The sequence below is a fragment of the Carettochelys insculpta genome, chromosome 6 (genome assembly GCF_033958435.1).
Source record: "Carettochelys insculpta isolate YL-2023 chromosome 6, ASM3395843v1, whole genome shotgun sequence".
NCBI lineage: Eukaryota > Metazoa > Chordata > Testudines > Carettochelyidae > Carettochelys > Carettochelys insculpta.
This window is the reverse complement of record NC_134142.1, coordinates 81,189,124-81,204,656: the sequence shown is the minus strand read 5'-3', so window position 1 is coordinate 81,204,656 and position 15,533 is coordinate 81,189,124. Positions and strand designations below refer to the sequence as shown.

Genomic DNA, 15,533 nt, shown 5'->3' with positions numbered 1-15,533 from the left:
GAAACTGCTGCAATGGATTAATTTGTTAGCGTGCAGTTTAGGTTTATGCTGTATGCTGTTTAAGTTTTTAGGTTAGTCTTTGTGAACTGCAGCTTATTCCTCAGAAACCATGTATTGCATTGCTGGCGTATTTAGAAATATATTTAAAACCTGTGACATCGCTAAGCATTCCTTTTGTCGTGAAGCTGAAAGCCCACATTAATTTTTTGAAAACATCAGAAAATACAATCTTTCAACATTCCAGTTGCTTGTTCTTCCTCTATATGGGGTTTGCACTGACTTTCACTGGTATCCATAGGCATTTTCCATGAATAAATCCTTTAAAACGCTGCAGTTGTTGAAGACTGTATTTATCATCTCCACAGAATGCAGTAAAGTACCTGGGTTGCATTTTAATGTTTTTTCCCTTTATACAAAAAAAAAATCTATTTTATTTTGGTGTAATTATCATAATGGAGGGGGAATGAAAAATAATTGGTGCTTGCATCTCATCCTTTTTCAAACTGGAGTCTGGGTCATATTCAGAAATGCTACTTAGTGGCAGTTTGTCGAAATTTTTAATGTAGGCATGGTGTGAAGCTTGCTTATTGTTCAATAAGCAGACACTCTCAAAGTGAGTCTCGTCAGCGTTGCAGAAGATAAGCAAACAAAAATCAAAAGGCATAGAATGTATCTGAACAATGAGATTCAGTTGTGCAATTTTAAAAGCTTAACACGTTTATTAAGTAGCTCCCATTTCTTTCAAGACTTTTCCTTCTCAAGTTCTGGTTGTTGAAATGCTGATTTGAAGTATCTTTCCATGAATGGTTTTCCCTCCTCCTTTTCAAATATAAATTTTGTCCCCTCTCAGCCTGCACTGCTTCTCCTTCCTTCAGTCCTATGTTTGCTTGTTCAAAAATGCAATGATTACAAAAGCAGAGTAACGTCTGAAAGACTGTGGTGGTGCTGTTCACATGACTAATACTGTGAAAGATAGCAAGATTTTTTTTGAGCAGCTCCAGTCTACGCACAGTTGGTTCCCAGCTGACAGACAGAATGTGGGGTGGGCTTTGTCACCAGAACGCTGGGTACTGCATGCCCAGCTATGCTTGCAATTACACGGTGCCCAGAAACCCGCTGCTTATGTCAGGGTGCAGGCAGTTTAAACACATAGAAACTGGGTAGTTTTTTCCCCTCTTTCTTCCCAGAAAAGGTTATATAATGAGGGGATTGCTGCTAAAGTAAGAGAAAATGAAGTCTTTGTTAAATGCCTTAACAAAGAAAGAAGGTAAGCAATGAATACAGAACATTTTATGTTTGAGAGCTGATATTTTCTTGTGTACCTTTTAATATGATCTGCTTACTTACTGTATAATTAATCAGTTCCTGAAATTTCTTTTTCAATATTCTTGAATGTCTGAACATCTTTTTAGGCAACTAATAATTAGATTTAGTTGGTACCTGACTTAATCATTTTAGTTTTTTCTTGAACTCAAGTAGTTATAGAAAGTGTTCTGTTTTCTAAGAAATTCATCTGAAGATGCATAAGGAATTTGTTAGGTGAACATTATCACTGTATACTCCTTAGTTATACTCTCATGTGTATGTATTTTTAGGAATAAAATTCTGAGACCTAGAAAGAATTATTTAATTTTTAATTTTGATGAAAAGGTACAATAATTACTTGATTTGAAACTTAAAAGCATGTAATTCATTCAGATATTTTCATGTCCTTTTATAAGATTTGTTTCTCTAAACTGCCTTTGTAATAAGATTTGTATGATCTGTAAAATAATTAACAATAAAAATAAGTCCAACAGAGTTTAAAGCATGCACATTTGTGTCATTATTTGGTGGTGTAGTTATTTTTATTGTGAAAATAATATAAATATTTCCATGTAAGAAATAGCCAGGAAAATATCCACCCACTTACAGTTTGCAGATTGCTGTGAGAAAAACAGTTGGTTGGAATATTAATCATTTAGGCATGAAAGGCGTTATTTTTTACCCTTTCTGCGTAGATATATGCCTTAACAATCCTAATTCTGGTACTAGTAGTTTTCCTTTTATTACCTTTACAAAGGAAATTGTAATATCTATTTCTTTTAAAATGTACAACTGGTATCAAACCACATGTTAATTCCAAAATGATTATTAAAATCTTCTTCACTTGGAAAAAGTGAGCAAAGATAATTTTGTAATGAGAGCTGGAAAATGCATACCTGTTTTATGGAGTGGTGTGCAAATTTTTGATTTATCTGAAATTTGTCAAGGTATATGTGTTCAGAAATACTGTCAGTTAGTCCTCTTATATCTGTGCAATATACAAAATGATTAACCCCCACCCCACCAAACACATCACCTTTTTATAATAAACCTTTGGTAGATAGTCTATATTTTCATGAGTTTAGGCTTCATCCTGTCCATTTTGTGAATTAACAAATAATTCTAAAAGCCACGTGTATCCCGTTGAACCCGAATGCAAAACTTCCATTAACTTCAATGGGAATAGGATCAGCCTATAAATAAGCAAGCCTGTACCTATTGTGCCATATTATTTTGTGTAATCTTCATTAAAAGTAAATACGTTACCACTGTGACGTCTTATATGCAATCTGCCTGTCTTCAGTGATGTTGTTAGTAAGAAGTATGCTAAATGTCCCGAGCATAGTTACATGCAAACAGTACATCTGTGTCACACACTACACATAACATGGCAAGACAGGAGTTACACAGAGTATTCTGAAGTGGCAATGAATAAAAAATGAAAAAAGAAACTGTACTGTTTTGTGGAGGATCCACACACTCATTCTGGATCCTCTTCAGAATCATTTGTCAGTCAAGAATTCAGTCAAAAATTATTTGAGGATCTTCATTCTTTTAGCTCCCGTTGCAATTCAGTAATTCTTCCTGTCCTAAAACTGTATGAAACTTTGTTGGCTGAAATTAAGCACTTGTGTGTTTCACCCACAGAGATGACTGCATATTATAGGCAGATGAAGTAATTTTCTATGTACACTAACAGCTATGTTAAGTGGGGGATGAGGTGTATAATATGACTTATTTGTTCTACTTTACATAAACTGATGCTTTTAAAGTTTGTGTTGAGACCTTAGTTATTCTTCAAGATGAATGGCTTTCATATACACTCAAAAGATTATCTGGAGTTTCTTTCCTAAATCAAATATTATATAATTTTTGAAAATTACAATGTGCATATTCTTCAGAATATTACAGGCTGCCTTTTGTTATTGATATAATTATTATTACTTTGCAGATGTAGATTTGTGAAGTCTGGCTTCACTCTTACAAAACCTCTGAGTCTGACTGAAGTTAATGGGATTATATGGAATAAGGACTATAAATCTATGTCTACACTAAAAGCATATCTCTACAGAAGTTACTGTCAGAAGAGATGTTCCGACAAAGCTTCTGTGAACAGAATGTGTCTACAGAACTTTTCATCCACTGTGTTGACAAAAGGGCCCCCGGAGAGTCTACAAGGCTTTTTTGTAGACAGTTTCTGTTGACAAAATACATTTTGTGTGTAGATGCTCTGTGAGTTTTGTCAATAAAACTCCAGTTTTGTCTACAAAATTCTCTCGTGCAGATGTAGCCTAAGGGTATGTCTACACAAATTTATTTTTGAATAGCAGCCACTATTTTGAAATAACTTAGCAAGTGTCTACACAAACCAACTGCTATTTGAAATAAGGAATAAGGTATTTCAAAATAGAGGCTACTTAAACAGGTAATAGAGCCTATTTTTGAAAGTCAACGGTGCAGTGAAGGTGAGGCCATAGTGCATCCAACGATTCTGTTTCAAATAGGTTCTGTTTTGTTTGTATAGCTGTGCCATTTTTAAGGAAGATATTCTGGAAAATCTTTTCCGGGATAGCTTATTTCAAAATAATGCTGCTGTGTAAACATAGCCTAATAAATTGGGGTTTTCAAGATTAGACACTCTGACCATGTCTACATATGCCCCTCCCTCTCGGAAGGGTCATGTTAATGAGGTACTTTGGAACAGGTTAATGAGATGCTAACGTGCATATTCAGCACCTCGTTAGCATAATGGCAGCCAGTCATGCTTCAAAAGTGCTGTTTTCGAAACGCAGACTGGCTGTATATATGCAGGTGCTTTGAAATAAACTCCACACTTCAAAATTCCCTTATTCCCACTTCAAATATCACTGGTTAAAAGCCAGGCTTTCAGCTCTTGACTCCTTTAAGTAAATATCACATTATATATAGTTTAGTAGTCTTTGGCTTTGATGTAGTCAGAACTATAAATTTACTTTTAAAAACAAAGTAATAAACTCCCAAGTTATTAAATCTCTCTGAACTTTCTCACTTTCAAATTGGGCATAAGGGAATTTCGAAGTGTGGGGTTTATTTCAAAGTTCCTGCATCTATACAGGCAGTCTGCGTTTCGAAAGCAGCACTTCCGAAGCGTGACTGGCTGCCGTTATGCTAACGAGGCACTGAATATGCATGTCAGTACCTCATTAACCTGTTCCGAACTGCCTCATTAACATGATCCTTCTGAAAGGGAGGGGCATGTGTAGACACGGCCTCTATTAGCTTATGAAATTAGTAGGAAGAACCATCAAATCTAGTGTGTGTATCTGAGAAGTCTTTTCTTAGAAAAGTCTCTTTAAACTGTACGTCAGGCTAAAGTACCTATTAATTTAAGAAATTAACATATATATTTACTAATATAAATTGTCCCGTAATTGCATTTATTACTATGTTTAGATATGTCTGAGTATAGTCTCACCTGGATGCATGTGAGAGCTGAAGTGAGCATATTACTTTAGGATACTGCACTCTCTGTTCTATATACAAAAATAGGTGCAATAGAAATGCGTAGATTAGAAAGACAGGCGCCTAAAGATTATGTCAGTGTAAGAGTTCTAACAAAAGGAGAATCTATCCTGAATTTTTTATGTGGCAGATGGAGATAAAATGACCTCTAACATGAAAGATTTCCAGGCTATTCCTGAACTGACAATGGAACCAAATTTTCTCTCGCAGCTTAGGTCTCTAGAGGAAAAGAAACCCAAAAGAAACAGTATGAAAGAAAAAAGTTTCTGTGGATCAATTCAAGTCAATGACCATGTGTTAGGCTTCAAAGAAGGTTTCAAGGAGAAAGCAAATTGTGTTGATGAAAGATTGGCACACAAACAGATTTTTGCCATTACTATTTATTTGTCATTGATGTTACCAGTGTCGTGGAGTCAACTATGTAGTACTTTGACTTACTGGCTGCACGTTGCATGTGGAAGTGATTTTCAGTTTTAATTGTGTTTTAAATGTAATTGTGTTACTTAGCTTGATTAGATAATCAGCAAAGATAGTTTTCCTCTCTTTTTCTAAGCACCCGAAAAAGATGCCATATGTTGTTGAATCTTTTTAAGGAATGATAAATATGCATATCTGATAAAATGAGATGTGATTACCATAATTGTTTTTCCCCCTCCCTCTCTCTCTCAATACAGTGCCATTTAGAGAGGCCCCAACCTATTCAAACAGGAGACGGAGGCCCCAAAGCACCTTGGCAGCACCTCGTGTCTTGCTTCGTTCCAACAGCGATAACAATCTGAACATCAACAACATTCCTGACTGGTCAGCTTCCTCTTCTGCTTCTTCACACCGTAGCCTTTCACCTCACCTGCTTCAGCAGATGCAGAATAATCCTAATGGAACAGTAAAAACGGTTGGGAGTTATACCCCATCTTCTCGGAGTCGGTCACCATCACTAAACAGGCTAGGAGAGGATGCAAAAAGACAGCAACATAGGCACATCAGGTGATCTTTTTTGATATTCCTACAACGTGAAGTATATAATTTTACTGACTCACTGACCACATCATTCCTTAATACAGTTTTAATGTCAATGTCCATCTTGAGCCTTGGGTACATGTGAACATTTGAATGTTCCAATGCATATGATTTCAATGTCCAAAAGCTAAACATGTCAAAACCTCTAATCATTGTTTTCAGATTCTCTTATACACTCCTTCCCTTTCCTCACAAAACCTGCATAAATAGGTGAACCTAGCAATCTGATCTATAGCTTACCAGATCATGCTTTGGTATCTTCAGCCAGCACTCTCCAGTTTCAAGCAGGATGCTAGCAGAGCTTTCAAGCATTCTGATTTTTCAGTTCAGAATGACCTTTTTTTTTGAAGTTTAATTTTAAAAAGATTAAAAGCAAAAAAGAAAAGAAACATTTCATCTGAAACACATTTTTTCCCTTTACTTTTCTGGTTTACCAAAGAGTTTGACTTTTGAATTTTTGGGTTTTTTTTTAATGTTTTGGTTTAGCTAGTGAATGGCAAAAGCAGTTATTCACACAACTCTAAATGCAAGTAAATGGAGTGTCATATATGGGTGTAACAGCTTTAATTAATCATGGAGGAAGTGAGACCCCCAGTTTGGTCACTATTACATCTATGTCTTATGGCGGTAGTCCGCTTACTGTATGATTTGTTGAGGGGACTGTTGTCCATCAGGGAGCTGATGGAACCTGACACCATTGCTTTCTTTCATTTCCCCTTCCCAGATAGCACTTCAAGCCAGTTAGAGGCAGCATATCTAATTCTGCAGCATCTTGAAGTTCCACTTCCCTGCTGCTAGAGCTGAGCAGTGTGCATGAAGGAAGAAAAAGTGGAGTACTGAGGAATTCCTGTGGGGCTGGTTAAGGCATTTGATAGGGCGTAGAGCTGGGGTGGAGGAGCAGCTGGAGGCTGTGTTGTAGACAGCCAAGCACATTCTCTCTTCTCTCCTTTCTTCAGTACCCTAATATTTGAGGATATTTGTTTCTTCTCTGGAGTAGAGTGTGACTCTGTATGTGCCCCAGATCAACCTACTTATGGGTACTGCTGAGTGGGAGAAGTCTCGCTTTAGTGGAGAGACGTGGGTGCTGCTTACATTGTAACAGAAAAAAATTAATAGATTAGAGATCATATAACTTGGAAAGAATGTCAGTATACTACAAAATGCTGCCCTATAAAGGGGTAATTACAGTTGGGGGAGAGTGAAAGACTCAAACAGAATTTAAATACATTTGATCCAGTAAACTTAACTTTATGTCATTCAAAATAATGGGTATTCTGATCCCAATATGAAAGAAGAAAATGAATAACGTCAAGTAACAAAGTTGTCACTTTCATATCATGTATAACAGATTTATATCTACATTTGTTGTCTTTAAAGCCAAATAGAATTTGGCTAAAGTTATTGCTTTTCTATTACTTTCTTTCATTACTTTGCTTCTTATTTTTTTCCTTGCCTTTTTATTTATAAGTACTCAGTTAACATTTGTTTTCTGATTTGGCATTAGCAATACCAACAGAGTTGTCTAATGTTGCAGTCTACAAATTCACAACACTTATGTTTGACACACATGATATTGACCACTGGCAGGAGATAGGATTCAGAACTTCATAGGCCAGTGGTCATATCCAATATAGCAAAGAGTTCCAATTTTTTCTGTTGCAGCACTTATGCAAAGGCATTTAATTATTAACTTAGTTCTCTATGCTGGATTGAGGCCTATGTGGGCAAATCCTTGCATCTATATGATAGCGTTAGTAGGATTCTACACATATGCAGGGGTCCACATCTTCAATTGACTTTGCAAGCCTGGGAATGTTCTTTTTGTTCCATGTTAGAGGGGATGTGTGCATTCTCCAAAGGATAGTCTAGCTACAAGCTATTTAAAAAAATCAGACTTCTACTTAGAATGTACAATGTACAAGGCTTGAAGGACATGATCAGACCAAGTGACTTCCAAATAGTGCTCCAAAGAAAGCTGCCAACAGGACACCCTGAAGATGTGGAAAAACACTGGTGTCAATTGAAAAATGCCATCATTGGATCCTGTGGAGAAACCACTGGCTACCAGTCCAGGAAGCATCAGGACTGGTCTGATGAGAACAATGTGGAAATGGAATGCTTGATGGAGGCAAAAAGGAGAGCCTTAAGAGCCTGGCAAAGCGATATCCACTGCACAACAAAGAGAGAAGTGCATGCCAACGCCAAGGCAGAAGTGCAACATAAAACAAGGACTCTGAAAAACCAGTGCTGAACTGAGAAGGTGCAAGAACTCCAGCCTCTCGCAGACATCAATGATACAAGAGGTTTCTTCAATGTTAACAAAGCTGTTTATGGACCGAGAAACCATGGAATCAATTCCCTGAGATCAAAGGATGGTACCCAACTTTTGAAAGACAATGAAGCCATTGCTTCTCACTGGAGGGAGCACTATAATGAGCTCCTGAACTGTCCTGCCAGTGTGGTACTAGAATCTCTTGACAAAATCCCTCAGCAACTAGGGAAGATCTTGCAACACTTCCTTCCCTGAGTGAGGTCCATGCTGCCCTCAAAACAATGAAGTGAAATAAGGTAACCAAGCTAGATGGAATCCTTGATGAAGTCTTCAGAGAAGGTGGACCAGATCTCCACACACAACTCCACCTCCTGATTCTCAAGATCTGGGATAGGGAGCAGATGCTGTAAGATTTCAGAGACACATTGATTGTCAGTCTCTTCAAGAAGGGCGACAAGTCAGAGTGTGGAAACTATTGTGGAATCTGTCTCCTGGCAATGGCAGGGAAAATTTTAGCTCAAATCCTTGCAAACCGACTCCTGCTACTCTCAGAAGAAATATTCCCAGAATCCCGGTGTGGCTTCCAACCATTCCAAGGAACAGCGTACAGGATCTTCACTGCCCAGAAACTGCATGAATAATGTTGTAAACAAAACAAAGCCGTATACATGAGTTTGATTGAACTGACCAAAGCATTTGACTCAGTCAGTCATCGTACCCTGTGGACCATGCTCTCAAAGATCGACAGCCCCCAAAATTTCATTCGCATCTTGAAGCTGCTTCACAACAACATGACTGCCACAGTATTTAGCAACAACAGATCCCAAAGCATCCCAATGAGGTCAAAACGGGAGTCAAACAAGACTGCATCATTGCCCCATCACTGTTCTGTATCTTCATCACCATGACCCTTCAACTCATTGATGGCAAGCTTCCAGATGGCATGACGATTGTCTAAAGAATGAACAGTAAGCTTTTCAGTCTCAGGAGACTGAAGGCTAAAATCATGACCTCCATGACCTTGATAATGGAGCTCCAGTATGTGGATGACAATGTGGTTGCTGCTCTTTCTCCCACAGCACTTCAGGCTATCTTAGCTGCCTTCACTAAAGCATAGGAGAATCCTGGCCTCACAATGAACATCAAAAAAGACCAAAACAGTCCACCAGCTCTTTCTGATCGTACATTCTCATGTACCTTCTATTGAAGTCAATGGAGGACTGCCAGAAAATGTGGAGCAGTTCCCATACCTTGGAAGTCATCTTTGTGCTAAAGTCAACATTGATGTGGCAATCTAGTATTGTCTGAGCCATGCAAGCTCTGCTTTCACTTGCCTGAGATAAAGAACTTCAGGAACTGGGTTATCTATCCCAAGACAAAGCTCCTGATATACTATGTAGTGGTTTTTCCAATGCTACTGTATGCATGTGAAACCTGGACAACATACAACTGTCATTTGAGGGCACTTGAACGATATCATCAGCTCTATCTGAGGAGAATTTTAAATATCTGTAGGGAGAATAGGAGCACAAACATTAGCACTCTGGAGGAGTCAAACATGACCAACATTGAATCTATTATCACTCATCAACTTCGTTGGACTGGTCCCATGGTTTGGATGTCTGATCAGCACCTCCCAAAACAGTTGATGTTTTACAAGTTGGAGGAAGACAGAGGAGCACTGGGGTCCAGTGGAAGCAATATCAAGATGTGCTGAAGGCACACATGAAAAAGTGCAGCATTGGTGTCAACACTTGGCAGAACCTTGCCCAAGACCATCTGCAGTGGAGGAGGGTAATATGTGAGGGAGTGGCAGAATTTGAGAGGTCCTGATGCAGTGTAGAAAAGGAGAGGCAGAGAAGAAGAAAAGAGCATCAAAAACTGCCCTGTGCTCCCTCCAACAGCTACCAACACCTGCCCCTTCTGAGATGAGATCTGTGGCTCCAAAATCAGGCTGATCAGCCATCGACAGACTCACAAATAGGAGGGTGACATGAAGATAATCCTACTTATTGTCGAGTGACTGCCAAGAATTTTATGTAAGCAGAGGCCGTGTTGTCCAACACACTAGCCAGTGGCCAGATTAAGCTATTTGGCTGGTTGTTAGCTTGAGTAATGAATATATTTTCAGAATAATGTGGTTAGTTTGCTATAGCTTCAGAACTAGTTGGACACCATGGACACACAGGTTAGGTTTGAAAAATAGAAGGAGGTGGCTAGTGAGGCCTACGGCTACTTCTGGTTCTTTCACTTTAAACAGCTGACATTCCCTAGTGAGCTTTCATCACAAACATCCAGCCACTTTAAACACTAAGGCTGCTGCTACACTTCATCCCACTTTTGGAAGTGGAATGCAAAAAAGTGAGATGGAAAATACAGATGAAGCACAGATTTACATATCTTGCGCCTCATTTGCATTGTCTCATATGATCTTGCTTCAGAAAAGCCTTTTCTGGAAGCGAAAACAACTATGTAGATGGAGTTCCTTCAAAAACAAACACTGTTTTCAAAACAATCCTTCATACTATTTTGTTTCAGGAAGAAGCGTTCTTTCAAAAATGGGGTTTGTTTTTGAAGGAAGCCCCTCTACACGGCTGCTTTTGCTTCTGTAAAAGGCTCTTCTGGAAGTGTGATCAGTCAAAAATATGCAACTTAGGTGTGAGATATGTAAATTTGTGCCTCATCTGCATTTCTGACCTTGCTCATTTGCATTCTGCTTCTGAAAGCAGAATGCAGTGTAGCCGCAGCTGAAGAGTAGGTCTACACAGCAAAGTTATTTTGAAAAAAAATCTGTTATTTCAGAATAACTATGCTAGCATCTACACAACACAACTGCTGTTTTAAAATAAATTTGAAATAGCAACCATCTTATTTTGAAATTGGTAAACCACATTTCATAAGGAATGGCACCTATTTTGAACTAGGTATTTCAGAATAGGTGCTGTTAAAACAGGGAATAGAGCCTATTTCGAAATAAGCCACAGAACATCCAAGGTCTTTGTTTTTACACAGGGTCTATGGATGTGGCCACACTAGCTCCTCATTTTGGATGGGCTATGGTAAAGTGGCACTGTCATGAATATGCAACACCTCATTAGCATAACAGTGACCGTGTGCGTTTCAAAACTGCTGGTTTCAAAATGTGCACCATCCATGTAGCAAGGGGCCTTTCAAAATGACCCCCCCCCATTTTGAAAGCCCCTTCTTCCCAAAAACAGATGGAAAGTAACATCAGTACCAGGCAAATTAGTAGAAACACTAGTAAAGAATAAAATTGCAAGGCACGTAGAAGAGCACGAATTGTTGGGCAAAAGTCAGCATGGTTTCTGCAGAGGGAAGTCGTGTCTAACTAATCTATTAGAATTCTTTGAAGGGGTTAATAAACATGCGGACAAGGGGCACCCAGTGGACATAATATACCTAGATTTCCAGAAAGCCTTTGACACGGTCCCACACCAAAGGCTTTTATGTAAATTAGGTGGTCATGGGATAGGAGGAAAGATCCTTTCATGGATCGGGAATTGGTTAAAAGACAGAAGACAAAGGGTGGGAATAAATGGTAAATTTTCACAATGGAGGAGGGTAACTAGTGGTGTTCCCCAGGGGTCAGTCCTGAGACCAATCCTGTTCAACTTGTTCATCAATGATCTAGAAAATGAGGTAAGCAGTGAGGTGGCAAAGTTTGCAGATGACACCAAGTTGTTCAGGACAGTCAAAACCAAAACAGATTGTGAAGAACTACAAAAAGATCTCAGCAAACTGAGTGATTGGGTATCAAAATGGCAAATGAAATTTAATGTGGGTAAGTGTAAGGTAATGCATGTTGGAAAAAATAACCCAAATTACACGTACTACATGATGGGGTCAAATTTAGCTACGACAGATCAGGAAAGGGATCTTGGAGTTATAGTGGATAGTTCTCTGAAGACATCCACGCAGTGTGCAGCGGCAGTTAGTAAGGCAAATAGGATGTTAGGAATTATTAAAAAAGGGATCGATAATAAGACAAAAGATATCATACTTCCCCTATATAAAACTATGGTACGCCCACATCTTGAGTACTGCGTGCAAATGTGGTCTCCTCACCTCAAAAAAGATATATTGGCATTAGAAAAGGTTCAGAAAAGGGCGACTAAGATGATTAGGGGCTTGGAACGGGTCCCATATGGGGAGAGGCTAGAGAGACTGGGACTTTTCAGTTTGGAAAAGAGGCGATTGAGGGGCGATATGATAGAGGTATATAAAATCATGAATGGTGTGGAGAAAGTGAATATAGAAAAATTATTTACCTTTTCCCATAATACAAGAACTAGGGGACACCAAATGAAATTGATGGGTAGTAGGTTCAAAACTAATAAAAGGAAATTTTTCTTCACACAGCGCACAGTCAACCTGTGGAACTCCTTGCCCGAGGAGGCTGTGAAGGCCAGGACTCTATTAGGGTTTAAAAAAGAGCTTGATAAATTTTTGCAGGTTAGGTCCATAAATGGCTATTAGCCAGGGATAAAGTATGGTGCCCTAGCCTTCAGAACAAGGGCAGGAGATGGATGGCAGGAGATAAATCACTTGATCATTGTCTTCTGTTCTTTTTCTCTGGGGCACCTGGCATTGGCCACCGTCGGCAGATGGGATGCTGGGCTGGATGGACCTTTGGTCTGACCCAGTATGGCCATTCTTATGTTCTTAAAGAAGGGGCTTTCAAAATCAGGGATCCACTTTGAAAGGCCCCTAGCTACACTGGCGGCATGCATTTCAAAACTTCCAGTTTTGAAGCGCATGCAGCTAGCATCGTGCTAATGAGGCGCTGCATATTCATGGAAGTGCCTCATTAGCATATTCCAAAGTGCCACATTATCATTGCTCTTCCAAAAGGAGGGGCTAGTGTGCCCACAGCCTATGTGTGTAGACACTGTATTTTGAAATAGCTAAGTGCTATTTCAAAATGAATTTTTTTTATTGTGTAGCTGTGTTATTTTGTAATAAGATGTTTCAAAATAGCTATTCTCGGTAATTTTATTTCAGAATAAGGCTGCTGTGTAGACATACCATAAATGAAGTCTGTCTTCATTGGCACCCGTTCTTGGCAATAAAAGAAGGAAATGTAAATCTAGAAAATGATGAGGTCTGAGATCAAAGGGGTAGCTATTTTTGGTAATGGATGTGTTTCTTCAATTAAATTGATTTGGGTGGGTTGGACTATGTTTAACTTTGTCCAAGCATTCCCTTGCTTATCTTTTTATCTATGGTTTTATTGTCTGTCTTCAGTCCTTCATATCCCCTACCACTTTTTGTTAAAGACAGTTAATTATCTTCGATTTTTTTTTGTTCTGTTGTAAGTGGCTACTTTCCCTTTGTCATCTTTACACCAAAATAGGTACAGTAAATTCTTTCATATCTGGGAGGTTGCCAGATATTCGATTATTGTAGATAGTAGAGTGGTACACATAGCAATGCATAACACTACAGTAAACCCCTGAGATATGTGCAAACAAGTTGCTCGTGTCTTGGGTTAATGCAGTTGCTGCCCCGGACAGGAGAAGTCTCCCTGCTCCTGTCGGGGCAGTAGTCGCTCCAGTCAGACTCTCAGCTGCCACCCCTGACAGGAGCAGGGAAACTGATGAGGGCACCAGCTGTGCAAGCTGAGGGTAACTGGAAACCATGCTGCCGCATGTTCCCCAGCTCTTCCATTCACTGGAGCCAGGAAACTGACCAGGGCTGATGCCCTCGTCAGTTTCCTGACTCCCCTGAGTTCCATGGGAAATTTGACTTGCAAGGGGGTTGTAAAACAAGAAAAACAAGATTAGATATTAAGAAACGAACAAAAATACATGCAGGGTTCTTTATATACCAACAACGATATTAGTGTACACTGTAAATGTATACGGCATTTGCTGTATTTATTTACATTTACTTTCACTATATGGTACTTATGGAAAATGTAACTAAAATTTACTTATGGTTAAAATGCCAGTTACTTGAGAATTCTGGATAATAGAATGCCAGATATGAAAGGGTTTATTGTGTTTGTGAAAGTTCACTTTCATTCCAATTAGGCTGAGCTAGCCAGTGCACTTTTTTCTGAATTCTCTCTCTCCTGAGCTATTTACTAGCGGATAAAAATCTCCCTTGCCATAATGGTGTTTTTTGTTTAAAGTAATATCTTGCTAAGCCAAATTAAACAAAAAACAATAAAAACTTTCTCATCTAAAGCAGTTATGCAAGCTTTAACTCCTGTTTTCCCCGCCCTTATCTTTTCCCTGTCAACACTGATTACTTCTGTTTTCTTTTTTCTGTTGCATATTTTCTATTTTCAGCATTTCCATGTAAGACTTTGTTCCTTACATTTTTCCATAGCAATGGAACTGTAACATGTTGCACCTATTTTATGATGCCTTTTGAGATTCTTCCACCCACACTTGGATTTTACCATTTCCTTCCTTGCACCAGACATAGTTTCTGAACTATTTTAATATTTGATTTCCTCAAAAGAAATCTGTGTGCAGATGTAAACTTGCATCAAGTTTCTCTAATTTTCATCTTTTATCAGTGAGGTCTTTCTTATTCAAAATAAATAGATTTGTGTTTGATTACTGTTAAGATTCTTCTATTGAAATTATGCTGCATAAAACACAAAAGACATTATGCCTCTTTGGGCACATTCAGAGTTGTGCTTTTGGTTCAGGCCCGTAAATAAGTAGTTTTCTTATTAATTAAAGATACTCCAGGTTACACCTCCTAAAATGGACACTCTGTTCCAGCAAAATCCCTCATGTGGCAGGACCAGGGATATTCCTGGACCAGAGAACCAGGGCAGGAGGGCAACCAACTGGCAGTCCTGTGGAGGGGCAGCGAGGCTGGGACTGGAGGTGGCTTCCCCTGACAGACTCAGGCGGGGGACTGGGGCCAGAGCTCTAGCTTCCTCTGGCAGCCCCAGGAAGGGGGTTGGGGCTGGCTTCCCCTGGCAGCCTTCTGCGGGGGACCAGGGCCAGAATGTGGGGGCTGGGGCCCAGGGACTGGCTGCAATGATGAGCTGCGGGCCAGCAGGAGGCAGCTAGAGACAGAGGCATTAACCTTCCCTGATCTGGTAAAATCTCTCGTTTGGGACCACTGAGGTCTCGAGGGTGCTGGACTTGGTGCCACCTGTATAGAACTAATATGTACACACCCATGCAGGCTATGTCTACACTAGAGAGTTTTGTCGACAAAACTGCCTTTTTGTCGACAAACTCGTGGAGCATGCACATAAACAAAATGCAGTTTCTTGACAGCACGCAAACAAAACTTGGCACTTTTGGCAGCAGCGTTTTGCCTCTCCACCATGAGGCAGAATGCTTTTGTCGGCAGATTCTGTTGACAAAACATATGTGTGGACGCTCCACTGGAGGGTGCAACTTTAGCTGACAGAATGGTCCTCCATGGTGCCAGCCAGTTGGCCGGG

The 15,533-nt window shown here is 39.4% G+C and overlaps 1 protein-coding gene across 1 annotated transcript in view; it reads left to right on the top strand.

Moving 5' to 3' along the window:
• Nucleotides 1-15,533, top strand: part of SHANK2 (SH3 and multiple ankyrin repeat domains 2) — a 721,067-nt gene that overhangs the window by 340,574 nt on the left and 364,960 nt on the right. The window contains exon 13 of the mRNA XM_074997460.1: nucleotides 5,481-5,790. Within this exon, the coding sequence (XP_074853561.1) occupies nucleotides 5,481-5,790 (310 nt within the window). The remainder of the gene's footprint in view (nucleotides 1-5,480; nucleotides 5,791-15,533) is intronic.